Here is a 16178-nt window from a genome sequence, read left to right as displayed (position 1 = left end):
TATATATATATATATATATATATATATATATATATATATATATATATATATATATATATATATATATATATATATATATATATATATATATATGCATAATCTAATTGCATAACATTTACACCCTACATCAGCTGACTAGGATTGTACATTACTAAAACAACTATTGCTGTTGTTGTCCATTCTTCTTGACGCAAGTGCAGATATTTGTCTACACTACAAAGCCTTAAATGATGCCAATAAAAAAAAGAGAACTAATAATAACTACAACCATAATTAAGGTTGAGAAGGTGAATAAAAGTAAAAAAAAAAAAGATCCTGTCTAATACCTGATTCTAACTGCCAAACAGTCCGGGTCTTCTTTGTCATATTTTTTGTTTTTCTTGTTTCTTATGCACCAATTGTCTTCAAATGGTCAAAGATCTGGAATGTAGGTTGGCCAGTTCAGCATCCAGACTCTGCTACTATGAAGCATGTTGTTGTAATAGATGCTGTATGAGATTTAGTAATGTGTTGCTGAAATATGCAAGGCCTTCTTGAAAAAGACCATCTGGATGAAAGCATATGTTTCTTTAAAATCTTTATATACCTTTCAGCAGTGATGGTAAATGAGCTTTGGCCTCGAGAAGACAGTGGCGTTTCTGGATCATGTTCACAGATGACTTCTTGTTTGCATGATATAGTTTTAAACAACATTTACATTTACGGCATTTGGCAGACGCCCTCATCCAGAGCGACGTACAAAAGTGCTTTGAGTCTCTAGCAATGAAAAATCTACACCGGGACGCAAGATTACAAACTTAACATAAATATAACACTTGAATTCTACAAAGCAAAGTTGGAAAGTGCTAATTTAAGTGTTTCAGAAAGAGGTAGGTTTCAGAAAGAGGTAGGCATTTGCGTCTTTGTAGATCGGTGAACCTCTATAGATTTATGAAGACTCTGCCTCATTTTTATACTCAGTCATGTTATTGACCTGTTACAAATTAACCCAAATACTTAACCTGAATAGCCCTCTAACTGCTTTTTAGTAACACTTTTTTTTTCAGCCTTTTGTTACCCCACCTCAACATTTTAGAGACGTTGCAACTATTAAATTGAAAATGACCTTATTTTTTTCCACAAAATGGTTAATTTTCTCAGTTTAACATTTAATATGCTTTCTATGTTCTATTCTGAAAAAAATATGGGTTTGAGATTGCCATGAGATTTGCAAATCATTGCATTGTTTTAATTTCCATTTTACACAGTTTTCCAATGTTTTTTGGAATTAGGGTTGCATATGAGAAAACTATAAACATAACCTGATGCAAGACTGATGACAACCAAGAGCAACAAATGATGGTGTGTGGTAGGACTAAGCGCATTTGCACATTAGCAGCAAATGTAAAACAGGCACAAAGAAGTGTAGTGTAGTTAATGGCCATAAGCCTGATAATAACATTTTGTGCAATCTGAGAGTCTTTTCTGCTTACCCTGGTTGTAAAGTACATATACATATATATATATATATATATATATATATATATATATATATATATATATATATATATATATATATATATATATACCTCCTCATGCCTGTGGGTGGAATTACCATCTGTGTTCAAAAATATGCTTTAATTCTTGGGTGGCATATTAAGGACAGGTGCTTTCCTACACTTAAATGACATAGTTTTACCTCCGGAGTGTTCTGATATAATTAACCCATTTTCCCACAAAGACAACTCTCTGACTCTAAAATAAACTCGTCTAAAAACAGGGTGTCCCAGAGAATCCTGGATTCAATGTCATACCTGCTGTACACTGACAGATCTCCAGGCATCCCAGTTACATTGTCCCAAATCATCTTAACAGAAATGAATGGATTGTAAATATTAATATTTTAGCATCATAAATTAATCTCTATAAATTAATCTCTAATGAGTAAGCTAGAGACAACAGTGGCAAGAAAAAAAAACTCCCTGAGACAATATAAGGAACAAACATTGAGAGTAACCAGACTAAAGGAAATCCATCCAAATGTGTTCATAATAGTTCCATTAATACACATAATAATCCATCTCTCTCTCTCTCTCTCTCACACACACACACACACACACACACACACACACACACGCTCCTAAGGTACCAGTGATGACTCTTCATGCTCCTCTCCTTTCCTCTCCTCAGATCTGCCCACTTTGTCCTGGCCTGCCTCTGGATGGTTTTCTCTTCGATTGGAGGCGATTCTGTGCAACTGGGATGTTTCTCATTAACACCCTGGGGTTCCATGAAATTACGACGTAAGAACAGAAACTCTGAGGATTTGGATTTGGATTGTAGTTAATGTCAACAGTCTGCTACACTGACTCAGGACTACAGTTTGCATCTGATCACCATCACTGCACACCTCAACATAATTTAGCTGTAATAAATGGACATTTAGTGCAACCCAGATGAGGATGGGTTCCCTCTTGAGTCTGGTTCCTCTCATGGTTTCTTGCTTGTGCCATCTCGGGAAGTTTTTACTTGCCACAGTTGCCACTGGCTCCCTCAGCAGGGACAAACTTACACTTATAAAAAACATCTTATTTATTCTTTATCACCACATTATCTGTGTAAAGCTGCTTTCAGACAATGTTCATTGTTAAAAGCGCTATACAAATAAACATGAATTTATTAGAACTTAATTGAATGATGCATTAAAATGGTGTTGTTTATACATTGGAATGATGGCAATCACTTTTGATACTTTATTTTAACAAAATCATTAAGAACAACAATATTGCCCTCCACATTGGTAAATTTTTTTAATTATGGCCTCTAAAAACACTGCTATGGAGCATTCAAGAAAAACAAAATATAAAGGCAGGACTGTTATAAAACAAGGAATAAGAAAGCAGGGAGTGGATGCAAGTGCAGGTATAAAATATAAGAAACAATGATGTAGAAATAAAACAAGAAACATAGACAAAAAAATGAGAGACAAACTATAAAGGTTAAGGTGAGACTTATATTTAAGTCTCACCTTAACCTTTAGAGTCTGTCTCTCATTTCCTTGTCTCTGTTTCTTGTTTTTTTTTCTACATAAAAATCAGTCAGTGATGAGCAGGGGATGATGGGAAAAGCCGATTATGGCTACAATCCGGACAATCAATGTGTTGGTGAAAAATGTTGTCTTGGTAGTGAGCCATTGTGAGGTCATTTATAATATATATTATATCAAACATACTTCATTGTCAATAAACTAACATTGGAATGAAACTGAAAATAGTAACTTCTACACTGAAGGGAAGCAACATCATCAACCAAAATAAAACCATCTTTTGTACTGATTCGAATAATACTAATCTAGTTAGATTGGTGAGACTAGCTTGAACCAAGGGGGAAAAATGTGCTTTATCAAACAAATCATAAAAAAATGCTAAATGCCAAAGCTCCTTATCTGAGTAGAATTACACAGAATTTACTGCTTTCATTCTGTCTGCTATCGTGCTGAGATTCTTCCAAAAAGTTTGTTCATGTCCATGTTGTATGGTTCTCCATATACTTCCATCTCTAATGACGGAGTGCCAGGTAAGAAATGCCAGACAAGCTCACAGCCGTGTAGCAGTGTGTCCCCACCCAGTGAGATGAAAGTTGACTCGAAAATGGAGACCTATTTCATATCACGCTCGTGCATGTCCAGTTCTTGAGTGATGTTTTGAATGTTTTATCTCCTTGCTAAAAAAAGAAAATTGATTGATGTGTAATTATGTGTTAAAAAAAAAAAATCAGGAAATAAAAGTGTAAAGTAAATTATGTTTAAAGAATACAAGAATATGGAGTTGTATTCGTTGCAGCTTTGAGCGCCCGAGCATTATTTTTATGAGCGGTATGTTGCATTATGCATATACGACAGGTTCATTATGAAAGCCAATGGCTTCTGGAGTATCTCCTTCATCTTTTAATATTTCCCTTTTTAATTTCTCTCTCACTCTCTCTTTCTCTCTCTCTCTCTAAAACATGTCTTTGATTAAATAAGAAGCCATGGGGGTGGATGTGGCTGTTAATTGTGCAAGGCTGTGGCTGGAGCTAAATCAACACCACACAGAGGTCATTAGAGCCTCGCGAGTCCGCCCTGGCTCTGTTTGTTTAAAACCCCCCACTCCCAGCTGCCCCCCACATCTGTTGTGCAAATTCCGACTTTAATTTAAGTTTCACCAGTGATGCTTGCCACAGTCCAGTGGAAATAATCTTCCGCCTTCATCTTTGCACCGCCATTATCCTCCCCGCCTTTCATTGTGCACTCGCACGAAGCCATTGTCCGACGAGCAAACTTCAATTAAAAGAAAGAGGAATATATCTGGACATTCATCAATTGATTCATTATTCCGCAATCTGTCTCCCACCGAGGATATTTGGATAGGCTGATTAATCTTTCTGTCATGCATCTTTGAAGATGCATGGAGATGATTACATTAAAAAAATTTAGTGTGGAGAGGAACAAAAACTGAGGTACCGAGGCACAGATGTAGGTAATGTGTGTGTATATATATATATTTTTTTTCTCAGAACAGCACCTTTGAAAAAACCTTTTTGACTTAAAGAGGATGAGGCGCATTATCATTGTTGGTTTTATTACCATCGGTTTTTAGTTATTCATGCATGCGTTCTGCTATTTTCTGTGTTTAAGTACAGGAACTCAGCTCAACATGTGTTTCTCATGAAAAGCCTCCACGCCACACGGGACTGGTGCACGACCACAAACTTGAAAAACAAGAGGGAGGAGCACGAAGGGTAGCGTTACAAAGGGTACCATAGCTGGTATGTCATGTCTGAGCCAAGAGCATTGATGAATTACACTGTGGATTGGCACAGGCCGGCATTTTATTTTATTTTTTTAATAAAGAAAAATCCACAGTTATCAGTTTACCTCAGAAGTCGCAGGACGGTTCATCTATAAAAACAAGACCATTTATTAGACCAAAAAACTTCATTCATTATCTAAATACTCAAAGCATTTTAAGGAATAACTCAGACTGGGATGCTTTCCCAGGGTAATCTTCTACCCCCACGCCGAGTGGTGTCCAGCACGCGTTTGCTTCTGTGAGACAGGAGCAGCAACAAATCAAAAAAACGGAGCCAAAAACCTTTTTTTTTTTTAAGCCTTTGGGGAGCTTGTGCAAGCAAGCGCTGTGGTTCAAATTGTCTGACTGGCAAAGATTTCACTAACTGGAAATATGCATTCTTGAAATGACTCCAAGCTTGTTGGCTTATGGCGGTTTTGGAGTCGTCGCGCGTAGCAAGCATCGAAGAAAGATCACTGATCACTTGAAGGATTCTTCCCTACTTCTTCTTTAGGCTCTGGCTCATCATTTGAGCCAAATGCTGATCATCTGATTGAGCTGCCTCGTCTCTCATGAGCAATTTGAATTAAATAAAGTGTTTCACGATCATAAAACAGCGACGCCTCATTCTTCAGCCAATGGGCAATCTGAGGAACAGCTGTTTCTAATAAAACCCTTTTTTTTTTTTATCATAAAGCTATGTGTTAAATAGCTGATTACTCACAGTTTTGTTTATCTCTAACTAAAAAAAATTATAAATCCAAAACAAGCACAAGAAACAGGACTGCATTAGCTTATGACACAAAATGTGCCACTGTCTGTATATCGCAAGAAAGATTAATAGCTTTACCCTAATCCAGTTGGCAAAAGAAAGCGTTCTAAATCACAAAATAAAGGCAAAAGGATCACGACTTTGACTGATTTTCACCCTAGGAAATTTATCAGCGTGGAGACAACAGAGTCGTTTTGTATTTGTTGTTTCGATCTCAATTGCACAGTTAATCTCTAACATATTTATGTGGTCTGGCCTGCCAGTGAGTGCACCGAGGTTGTGCGTGTGCATGTAGCCTATGTGTTCATAAGGCATGTGTTTGCAGAAAAAACAGAAAGAGAGAGTGAGCGAGATTGGGATGACTCCGAAACAGGCCTTGAGGCAGCCAGCATCTCTTTAATGTGGGAAGCCAAAATGTTCAGTCATCGTGAGAGAATGGCTCCAATCCCACAGCGCTTGTGTCTCATTAAGCCTCTTCAAAACTGATCTGCAATGGTGTGTGTGCTATTTAGTGTAGTGTACATGTGTAAAGAAGCCACAAAATGACAAAGAAAACCACTAGATATGCTGGATCTGCGCATATTAGTGGGAACCGAGGAAAGTTTCGGGCTATTGACTGCAGTCCTCATTTGCAAAAACCAAAGAATTTCACCAAATGTTCCTGTCTTTATCCTTCCCAGATGGTCGAAGCCATTTATGTGACCTCTATTCCACTAGGTACGACGGTAAAATTTAGCTCTCGTTCCTTGCTTCAAACCATTTGCACAGCGAACCTTTTCTGAACGGCTTTGTAAAACATGAAGAAGCTGACGCTTCAGCAACCTCCTCTCGCATCTCGGTTCGCGTTTCCGAGAGGTTACAGTTCACCCTTCACTTCTAAGACCACTGGCCTTCTAGTCTGAACTGGATTAGTTGAAAGACAACAGCTCTATGGACGCCATTGCTCTCTGTTGACCCCTACATTAATAAAGTGGAGGCTGCGCTCTGTGTTTGGAATATTTCGGCTTGCAGAGAAAGAGTTTCTGCACGCCAAAAGGCGAGTTTTATGTCAGGAGTATTAATTTATGATTTTCATCACAGCTGGTGACCCAGTCACCTCGATTAAAATGCAGGCTTTGTAATTTCATGGTTAATATTCAATAGCCACTTGTCCTCTCTTTCTCGAGTGTAAGAATATGAGAATATCTTGAGGGTATTGCTGGAAAGTATGTGTGTGTGAATACCAATGCAGTGGGTGGAAGGATACTGGACACTGTTGAACTGTGTGTACATCTCCAAAGATGCTCTTGTGAACAGTTTTCTAAAAAGAAATGAATGGGTGCTCTGTTTGCTTGCATCCAGTTCTAAGCATCAAACCAGCACATTAAAGCCAAAAAACTGGGGAACTCAAATCTGAAAACTTTTTGTCTCTAGAGGGTTAAAAAAAAAAAACCTGAGAAAAAGAAGAAGAAAAATCAAGGAACAGCTCCTTCCTTCTAGTACATTCGCTTTGGACAAGGTTTTTCTTCTTAGCCATTCTGGCGGCCCAGAAAAAACTAATTAAAGCGCATCGGCCAATGTGTCACAACAAAAGCCGCGCAGATCAGAGTAAGGCACCTGAAATCAAGTCCAAGTTTGATCATCATCTATTACAATCTCTGGCCAAATCTGTTGAGGACTGATTATGCTTCAAGTACCTTCATTCTCTTAAACCTTGGCTCAAATAACAATGAATCCAATATGGAAAGACACTTATTTAATACATATGCTTGTGGACGTCTGGCTATACCGCCCAAATTATGAAGCACATAACTGTATAGAATGTATTTGATGTTGCTTTGCAATTTCTTTTTGACTGGAACTAAGAGTCTGAAACAACCACTGTAATAGCATCGCAATGTCTTTGTGCAGAAGGTAAGGTCTATGAAGACCTGGTTTAATAGGTCTGTAGTGGAAGAACTGACCTCAACCCTAATGAACACCATTAGAATGAACTGGGACACTGGTTATACCTGGCCTCACTAAATTCTAGAAGAAAGCCTTCCTAGAAGAATAGAGTTAATAAAAATTAGCAAAGAGAGACTCAATCTGAAATGTGTTCCAATTAGGTATTGGCAACTTTGGTTCAAAACTATTGTTAAAAGCAGTATAGATGGTACTTTGTTTCGTGAATGTACGAAGATGAGCATCGTGAGTTATTGGAAAGCTCTTAGTGCTGCTAGATCAGCAGATTTCTCCACCCACATAGAAAACAACAAGCGTAATCCTATCATCAGTAGGTAGTAATGATCTCATGAACTTTTTCAATAATAAAATTGCAAACATTTGGCAAAAAATCCAGATAATTAATATAAATCTAAATTTTTTTAGAAATAACTCTGTAGATAGCACTATTGTTCTAACAATCAAATACAAAGTTTTACTTCTATTCAAGAGAATCACTTCATTTCATTTGTTTCCTCATTAAAATCAACTTGTATTCTTGATCCTGTGGCTAAACATTTCTTTAAAAAGAGAGCATTCCAGAAGTAATTAAACCTCTTTTCAAAATAATAAACTCTTCCAATGGTTATGTACCCAAATCCTTCAATCTGGCAGTTATCAACCCCCTAATTAAGAAACCTGACCTTCACCCTTGTCAGCTGTCCAACTATAGGCCAATATCAAACCTCCCCTTTATCTCCAACATTTTTAAAAGGGTTGTAGCACATCAGTTTGCTTACACCTACTTAGGAATAACTTTTTAAAACACATCAGTTGGGATTTGGGCCTCATCGTGGCACAGAGACATCGCTGGTTAAAGTGGCCTGCTATTGGCCTTTGATCAGGGTTGTGTCTCCTTACTTGTTTTGCTCGACCGTAGTGCAGCTTTTGACACCATTAATCATACTACGCTTCCTGCTAGACTAGAGAATGTTGGAATAAATGGGACAGCACAGTCCTGGTTTAGGTCTTATTTGACTGGTCACTAACAGCTTGTTGATGTTAATTGTTCTCCACACTCCACAGAGTTCTCCACACTCTCTGAGGTAAAGCTTTGTGTTCCGCAAGGATCTGTTTTAGGCCCACTGCTTTTCTCTTTATATATGCTGCCTCTGGGTGAAATTATACATAAACATGATATTGGCTTCCATTGCTTTGCTGATGATACAGAATTGTATATTTAGGCAAAACCAGACCAGAGAGATCAACTTAAAAATGTTGAGGAGTGTGTAAAGGACAGTAGACAGTGGACTTCCTTCTGCTTAACTCGAATGAGACGGTAGTACTTTTACTAGTACTTTTACTTTTACTTACACCTTTCACCAGAAATATTGCTAAAATATGCCGTTACAGGGTGCAGAAAAAACTAGTTCATGCTTTTGTTACATCTAGATTAGACTACTGTAATGCTTTACTGTCTGGGTGTTTGAGTAAGTGCATTAATAATTTTTAGTCCAAAATGCGGCAGCAAGAGTTCTTATTAGATCTAGAAAATATGACCACATCACCCCTGTTTTAATCAGTCTACACTGGCTCCCCATTAAATCTCACATTGATTAAAAAAAATAGTACTACTGAAGTATAAAGCACCTAATGGTCTCGTGCGCAGTATCTGAATGAACTTCTGTACCAATTTGATCCCCGAAGCCTACTTAGATCAAAAGGTGCAGGCTATTTGTTGGTACCTTAGATAATAAAGACTTCAGCAGAGGGCAGATCTTTCTCTTATAAGCCCCTCAATTATGGAACAGCCTTCCAATTAGTGTTCTGGACTCAGACGCAGTCTCAGTGTTCAAGTCGAGGCTGAAAATATATTTATTTAGTCAAGCTTTTGATCGTTAGTTTTCTTAGGTAAAGGAGCAGATCTGGAGGGATTATGAATATAGAGTGTTCAGTGAACTGGGATATTTGAATGCTGTCGTCCTCTCACGCGTTCACTCAGGTTTGTTACCTTCTGGCTCTCCCTTTTAATTATGCTGCCATAGCAAATCTTTCCATAGTCCCAAAATGCATAGTGTTCCTAACTTTTATACAAAAAAAATGATATTTAATAATCCATATCCTTCTCTTGCTGTCACCCCTCTTTTATCTCTCTCGTCGAATTAAACTAAACGCTCCTGTTGTTCTAGTGACCACTGTTCCTGCCCCTCTCCTCTCCACGGATCTGCCCGCTTTATCTCGGCCTGCCTCTAGGACTCTGTGTAACTGGGGATGTTTCACATCTACAGCCTGGGGATCAATGAAAATTACGGAGTAACACAGGAGCTTTGAAGATTTGAATTTGGACTGTAGTTAATGTCAACATTCTGCTAAACTGATACAGGACTTCAGTTTGCATTTGATCACCATCACTGCACACCTCAACATCGGTTATCTGTAATAAATGGACTTTTGGTGCCACCAAGATGATTATTGTACCTTGAGTCTGGTTCCTCTCAAGGTTTCTTCCTTATGTCATCTCAGGTTGTTTTTTCTTGCCACAGTTGCAACTGGCTTGGTCATCAGGGACAAAGAAAGGTCAAGTGTCCCAATATTTTTGTACATATACTGTGTTTACCGCTGCAGTTTCACATTCATTGTATCTATAAAAAAAATATGATGTTAAGCAAAAATGATGGCACAAACGCACACACTGTTTATTTTTTCAATAGTTTATATAAAGATTTTTATAGATCTACTTTCTTTGTCAAGTTCAAAGTTTATTTTCTATGTTTTCTTATATATATCCAGTTCCTCTTTTGTAGATTGTCATCACGATGTAAACATTACTGACTACTATCTATAACATTGTTTGCTAATTTGTTATTCTTGACCTTTTGTTAAACGAAGAAAAAAAGAAAGAAAAAAAGACCCTGTTTCAACACATAATGGGCTTCGTACAGTTCTAAATAACACATGCTCTGGCTTGAGGAGTGGGTTAAATACGATTAGAATTCACACGTCATGTTAAAACTAAGAAGCTGAAAAAATTTTCATGAGAAAATGTATAACCTACCATCCAAATTATTTCAGGTATCAATAAGTACCGTATTTTCGGGACTATAAGCCGCTACTTTTTTCCCACACTTGGAACCTCGCGGATTAAATTTAGATTTTTCCTGGGTTTTTCCGGGTTTCACATACTTCAAGCTAAAAAACTGATCCCCATAACATTAGACCAATGAAATTGCTGAACGGGTTCAGGTGAACCAATGAAACTCTTTATATTAAATCAGATGCGCTCCCACTGAATCGGGCCGCACCACATCATAAATATGGACGATGTTCCTCTGACGTTTGACCTGCCGCTCACTCGGACTGTCAACAGGAAATGCGAATCATTCGTCACGCTGAAAACAACCGGGCATAAAAAAAACGCACTTCACCTGTGTTCTGAGCTGCACGGCATCGGGAGAAAAGCTTCACCGATGGTGATTTTTAAACGCACGACGATGCCAAAAGATAAACTCTCGAGAGAAATAGTTGTGAAATGAAGGAGGAAGACAGTGAACAATGACTTTCTTGGTCGGCTACTGTTTAGATACAAGCTGTGTAACAGGCACTGTCTTTCGTTAAAGCCTGTGTAAAGTTTTAGTTTTACACATTGGTATCAGTGTAGACACCTGCGGCTTATAGACAGGTGCGGCTTATTTATGTTTAAAATAAAAATCTTTGTCAAATTCAGTGGGTGCGGCTTATATTTTGGTGCGCTTAATAGTCCGAAAATTACAGTAATCAATAAACCTATGCATGGACAGGTCAATTATTAATAATGATGGACAGGTCAAGGATGCTGGCGTTTTAACAAAAATTATTTCAAATTAATGGCCGAAAATAACATTCTGGCCACTCTGGACCAAAACTTGAACTCGAAAAATAATAATAAATTTTTCTTTTTTTTTTTTTTTTATGTTTTGTGCACTGTAAATCATTGGGGCCAACTCTTTCCATTTAATCATCACCATTAATTCAAAGCATTACAGTGAAGAAAAAAAAAAAATTATTTCCTGTCTCTACATTTTCAGTGGGCAAAATTTCAGTGCATCCCGACTTCTGTTTAAAAAAAATAAAACAATAATGCTTCTTGCTTTCACGGCACTTCTTTCGATATGAACATGGCTTTTTACCGATCTCCAGCATTACGGAACAATTTCGATGAGTTAATACTCATAAAACGTAATCATTGACAGAAAGAAAAGACAAGAAAATCATCACAGGATGAGATGGAGGGTGAAGTTTGTCCATCCGCTCACATGAGTAAATACAAGGCATCATTAAACCTGTGCATTGCATGAAACGTAATGAAATTCAATTAAATAAAAACGCAGCCCTTTCTCCAGCTCAACGCCCATTTCGCTCCTGTCGCTCACAGTTTCATGGACAGCAGGATACTACAGTAACTGTGCATATGTAAATGGAAGTCTTTAGCTTTATGTTGTTTTGCTGTCTTAGAACCCAGAAAGCGATGTCAGCGTAGCAAAACCGATGTCTCCCAGAGAAAATAAATTGAAGCTGCTTCAAAAAGATGTCATATTAAGAAAAAAGAAAAAGAGTGTCATTCAAGCATGTTTTTTTTTTCTTTTTTTTGTTTGGGGCGGGTGGGGGGGTGGGGCGGGTAAATTTAGGACTATCAAAGGTAAAAAAAAAAAATTATTATATGGAGATTTTTTTAGTCTATATTGGATTTTAAGAACACTTTTAAAGTTACCTCATGATTTCATGATCTACAATATGAATTTTCACATGGGCTCTTTGGGACTTGGTTCACCAACAAGACAAGCAACGGTGATGAGTCATTCTTTGAATAAATGTGTACGCTGGAAACTAGAATGAGAAGAAAATGGAGTGAAAGGCATGTGCAACCGTTATCGAGGCTGTGTGTCAAAGATTTCTCTTCCGGCTGCATTTAAAAACTGAAGATGGATCCAAAGTGAGAGTCAAAAAGCAGACTGGAGGAAAAAAAACAATGTCAAATGTCCCAGAATGTTTGCTAAATCTGAGGTCGATTCGAAAAGCCTCCGACTTCACGTACACTGATCGGAAACCCGAACCGAAAGCTCAGGAAGGCAGAACTGAAAGTCAGCCGTCTCATTTCAACCCAAGGCAGCTCAGCCTTGAAGCCCAGTAAGGCGTCCCAGAATGGCTTTTCCCACCTAGAACTCTCTAGAAGTTTTATGTGAGCACAGCAGTGCCCCCTATAGGAGGTTTAGGATGAGAAACAGAGGCCGCAGCACTCCATGCAAATCTCGAGGCAGTCGGCAGACTCGCAGCAGGCGTCAATGATGCCGCAATCCATGTCGCACGGGAGCTCGCAGTCGCCACATTCTTCCGACGCGCAGCAGCAGCAGAAGCACGAGTCGTCGGAGGAGCACGAGCCGCACGTGGCACAATCCAGCACAATGTTGCACAGCATTAGGAACTCGCAGAACAGGCAGGCCAGGATGCAGTGCACACAGCAGTCTGACACACACACACACACACACACACACACACACACACACAAACAAATGACATTAGGAAATTTTAAAAAATCAAACCATAGTGCACATCATATTGGCTAATGATCATAACCCTGTGTTTACATCAAAAATTAATTTTTCTATTTTATAATGGGCCATGATTTATTTACAGCATGGCTAAGGTAAGGTTGCTACCTCACAGGTCCAGCATTCCTAGTTCCATCCTCAGTTCAGGTTCCTACCAGTGTGTAGTTTCACATTTTCTTCCCATGCCTGCTTTCCTCAGGGTTCTCTGGTTTCCTCCCACTTCCCAAAATAATACAGGGAAAATTGCCTACACATGCTATCTACACATTGCCACTATGTGTGTACTGGTTACCCAGTGATTGACTGGCATTCCACCACTATACCCGTCTCATACCCAGTGTTCTTAGTGTAGGATACAAGACATTCCCTCCAGACATACATCTTATTAATGTCTGGTTCCTCTCAAGGTTTTTCCTCATACCATCTAAGTGAGTTTTTCCTGGTCACCCCAGGCTTGCTCATTGGAGATAAATACACATAATTTACTTATATTTAACTTTTATTTTCTAGAATTCTTACGTTCCGTAAAGCTGCTTTGAGACATTGCCCATTGGGGAAAGCGCTATAGAAATACACAGGAAATAATTAAATACTGTGGTTCCATTTGCACAAATTAGTTCACACCGGAGAAATCGTGATCAGCATTTACTGGCTTGAGACACAACCCGTTGATGCCATGAATCAATAACAACTTTATTAGTGTAATTCAACAAAGAGCAAAAAAAAAAAAAAAAAAAAAAAAAACACTTTCAATGGATTAAAGTGGAGATTAGAAATGTCTCAAGCCAGTCAATGCAGGTCACGATTTCTCCACGATTTCCCCGGTAGCACATGTGAACTAATACGTGCAAATGGAACCACAGTATTCAATTATTTCCCGTTTATTTCTATAGCGCTTTTCACAATGGGCATTGTCTCAAAGCAGCTTTACGGAATGTACGAATTCTAGAAAATAAAAGTAAAATTGCACGATATTAAAATGAATAGATGTGTCCATTTAATGTGTTAAAACACAGTTGAGATGGAACACTTCAAAATGGTGCACACAATTGTATCTTTCAATGCGCCTGTGCACAAAACAAGCTCCATGAAGTTCACATGCATTGGAACGGAGGATCTTGAAATGGCCTACTATAGAAGTCTGACCTCAACACCTATGACATCCATAATACACTATATGGACAAATGTTTGTAGACACCTGATCATCTGATTGTTTCTGAATATCCCATTCCACAAGGGTGTAGAAGGGGATGGCTTCTAAGGTTGAGATTTCTGGGTATCTTTTTTTTTTTTGTTTGTTTTTTGGAGATGTTGCTTCAAAATGACCATGTGACCTTTAAAAAGTTGAGGGTCAAGATCAGTAAGAGTCAGTCAGCATTATTAGCCTTAGGTTATATCATGGTCCAAGGAATACAGATGTTTCTTATTGTTGTGTGGTCAGCAATATAAACATGCATATAGCAGTGTTTATACATAGCTATTAATACACACCACAAGTTTGCTTTTCCGAATAATCTTTAGGGTTTTTACTTTCACTATTTAAATAAATACAAACCTTGTGTTGTTTGCTGTGGGGTTTTAGCTTTTGGTATTCTTAGATCATGGTGCATTTGTACTAGCATTAGAAAAAGTTGTTTAACACAAAATCCAGTCATGTAAATGTAAACTCCACCAACCATCCTGGGCCTCTGTAGGGATCTGCGAGATGTTGGACTTGGAGCTTCCTTTACTCCTTTTGCTGCTTTGGCTGTTGATCGAAGGGTTTGACTGCAACTTCTTAGGGCTCTTGTGTTGCGCAGATGAAGACGAGGACGTGGAAGATGCTGCCCGCAAGAGCGCTGCTCCGTTCTTGACTCCATTGCTGTGCATCCTGTGTTTCTGAGACTTGTTGTTTTTTGGAGACTCAGAAGGGCTGGTTAACAACTTGTGCAAGGGCGTGGACCTGGCCTGAGGTTGACCTAGAAAAGAATGATAAAATAAAATACATAAACGTCAGCGTTAAAATACGAGATATTTTACTGTGCAATTAATTCTCTTCTCTTACAACCTGGAGACATGAAGAAAAAAAAAAACCAGATGTGGACTGCACACTCTTCCAGTACCTTGTTTCATCCACTAAGCTAAAACAGGATTGCTAATGAACTGTAAATTAATTGCCACTGTTGTATCATCCAACAAATCCAACAGCTTTACTTAAACATACATTTACTTAAAAATACACCTCCCATGGATACACATAATTCCACTGAGGACATTTTATTTTCCATGTAATTTTTTTCTCAAAATGTTACCATAAAGTTGGAAGCACACAAATGTATTGGATGTGCTGGCATTCAAATTTCCTCTCACCTGAACTAGTAGCCCTAAAATTACAATGAACCTATGCACAAAGCCTGCTCCATGTTGATATGGTTTACATGAGTCCGATTGGAAGATCGTGAGTGGCCTGCTATAGAGCTCTGAATTCAACCCTATTGGGATTAATTGGAATGCTGACTGCACCCCAGGCCTCCTCACCTCGCCTACATCAGTACCTGACTTTACTAACGCCCATGAGGCTGAATGAGCACAAATCTCCAAAAGCACACTTGTAAATCTAGTGAAACATCTCCCCAAGCAAATGAGACTAACTTTAAGGTCAGATGTCCATACTTTTGTCTAATAGCATGCTATTTTAATTAAGTAAAAAAAAAATTGGACACATCATGGCATATCAGAATTCTTAAAACATGAACATATTGTGTCTGAAATGTAAATTAGTAGATTTTTTTTTTATTATTCTTGTTAAAAGCAATATAAATATGTCCAAGTATGAATATCTGCATGACCGTCATGCGCTGTGGGACTGCACAGTCTTGGTTCATATTGCTTTGCTAACAGCACATCTTCTACATTCTACTTCTCATCTGCAAACGCAAACATTAGTTCTCAGCTTCTTTTTAAATGATTTTACTTATTTGTCCTTAAAACTAATGTCACTGTTCTCTGAGGCAAAGAACCCAGTCGCCCCCCCACCCCTGAAAAGAAACCAACAAAACACATAGCTAAACAAATATTCATAAACAGATTAGCATATCATTAAAAACTCTGGAAGCATCTGTGAAAACTAT

The 16178-nt window shown here is 38.2% G+C and overlaps 1 protein-coding gene across 2 annotated transcripts in view; it reads right to left on the bottom strand.

Annotated features, from left to right (window-relative positions):
- Nucleotides 1-10177: 10177 nt before the first annotated feature.
- The window catches only part of mdfi (MyoD family inhibitor), a 47528-nt gene continuing 41527 nt past the window's right edge, over nt 10178-16178 (bottom strand). For both annotated transcript variants that reach the window (XM_083534289.1, XM_083534290.1), the window contains 3 exons: nt 14745-15026; nt 12218-12981; nt 10178-12148 (listed from right to left, as the gene is read on the bottom strand). In XM_083534289.1, the coding sequence (XP_083390415.1) occupies nt 12728-12981; nt 14745-15026 (536 nt within the window). In that variant the 3' untranslated portion in view covers nt 10178-12148; nt 12218-12727. The remainder of the gene's footprint in view (nt 12149-12217; nt 12982-14744; nt 15027-16178) is intronic.

This window comes from Silurus aristotelis (assembly GCF_946808225.1).
Source record: "Silurus aristotelis genome assembly, chromosome: 28".
Classification (NCBI taxonomy): Eukaryota; Metazoa; Chordata; class Actinopteri; order Siluriformes; family Siluridae; genus Silurus; species Silurus aristotelis.
The sequence above is the reverse complement of the archived record's forward strand: the minus strand, read 5'-3'. Positions and strand labels throughout refer to the sequence as shown.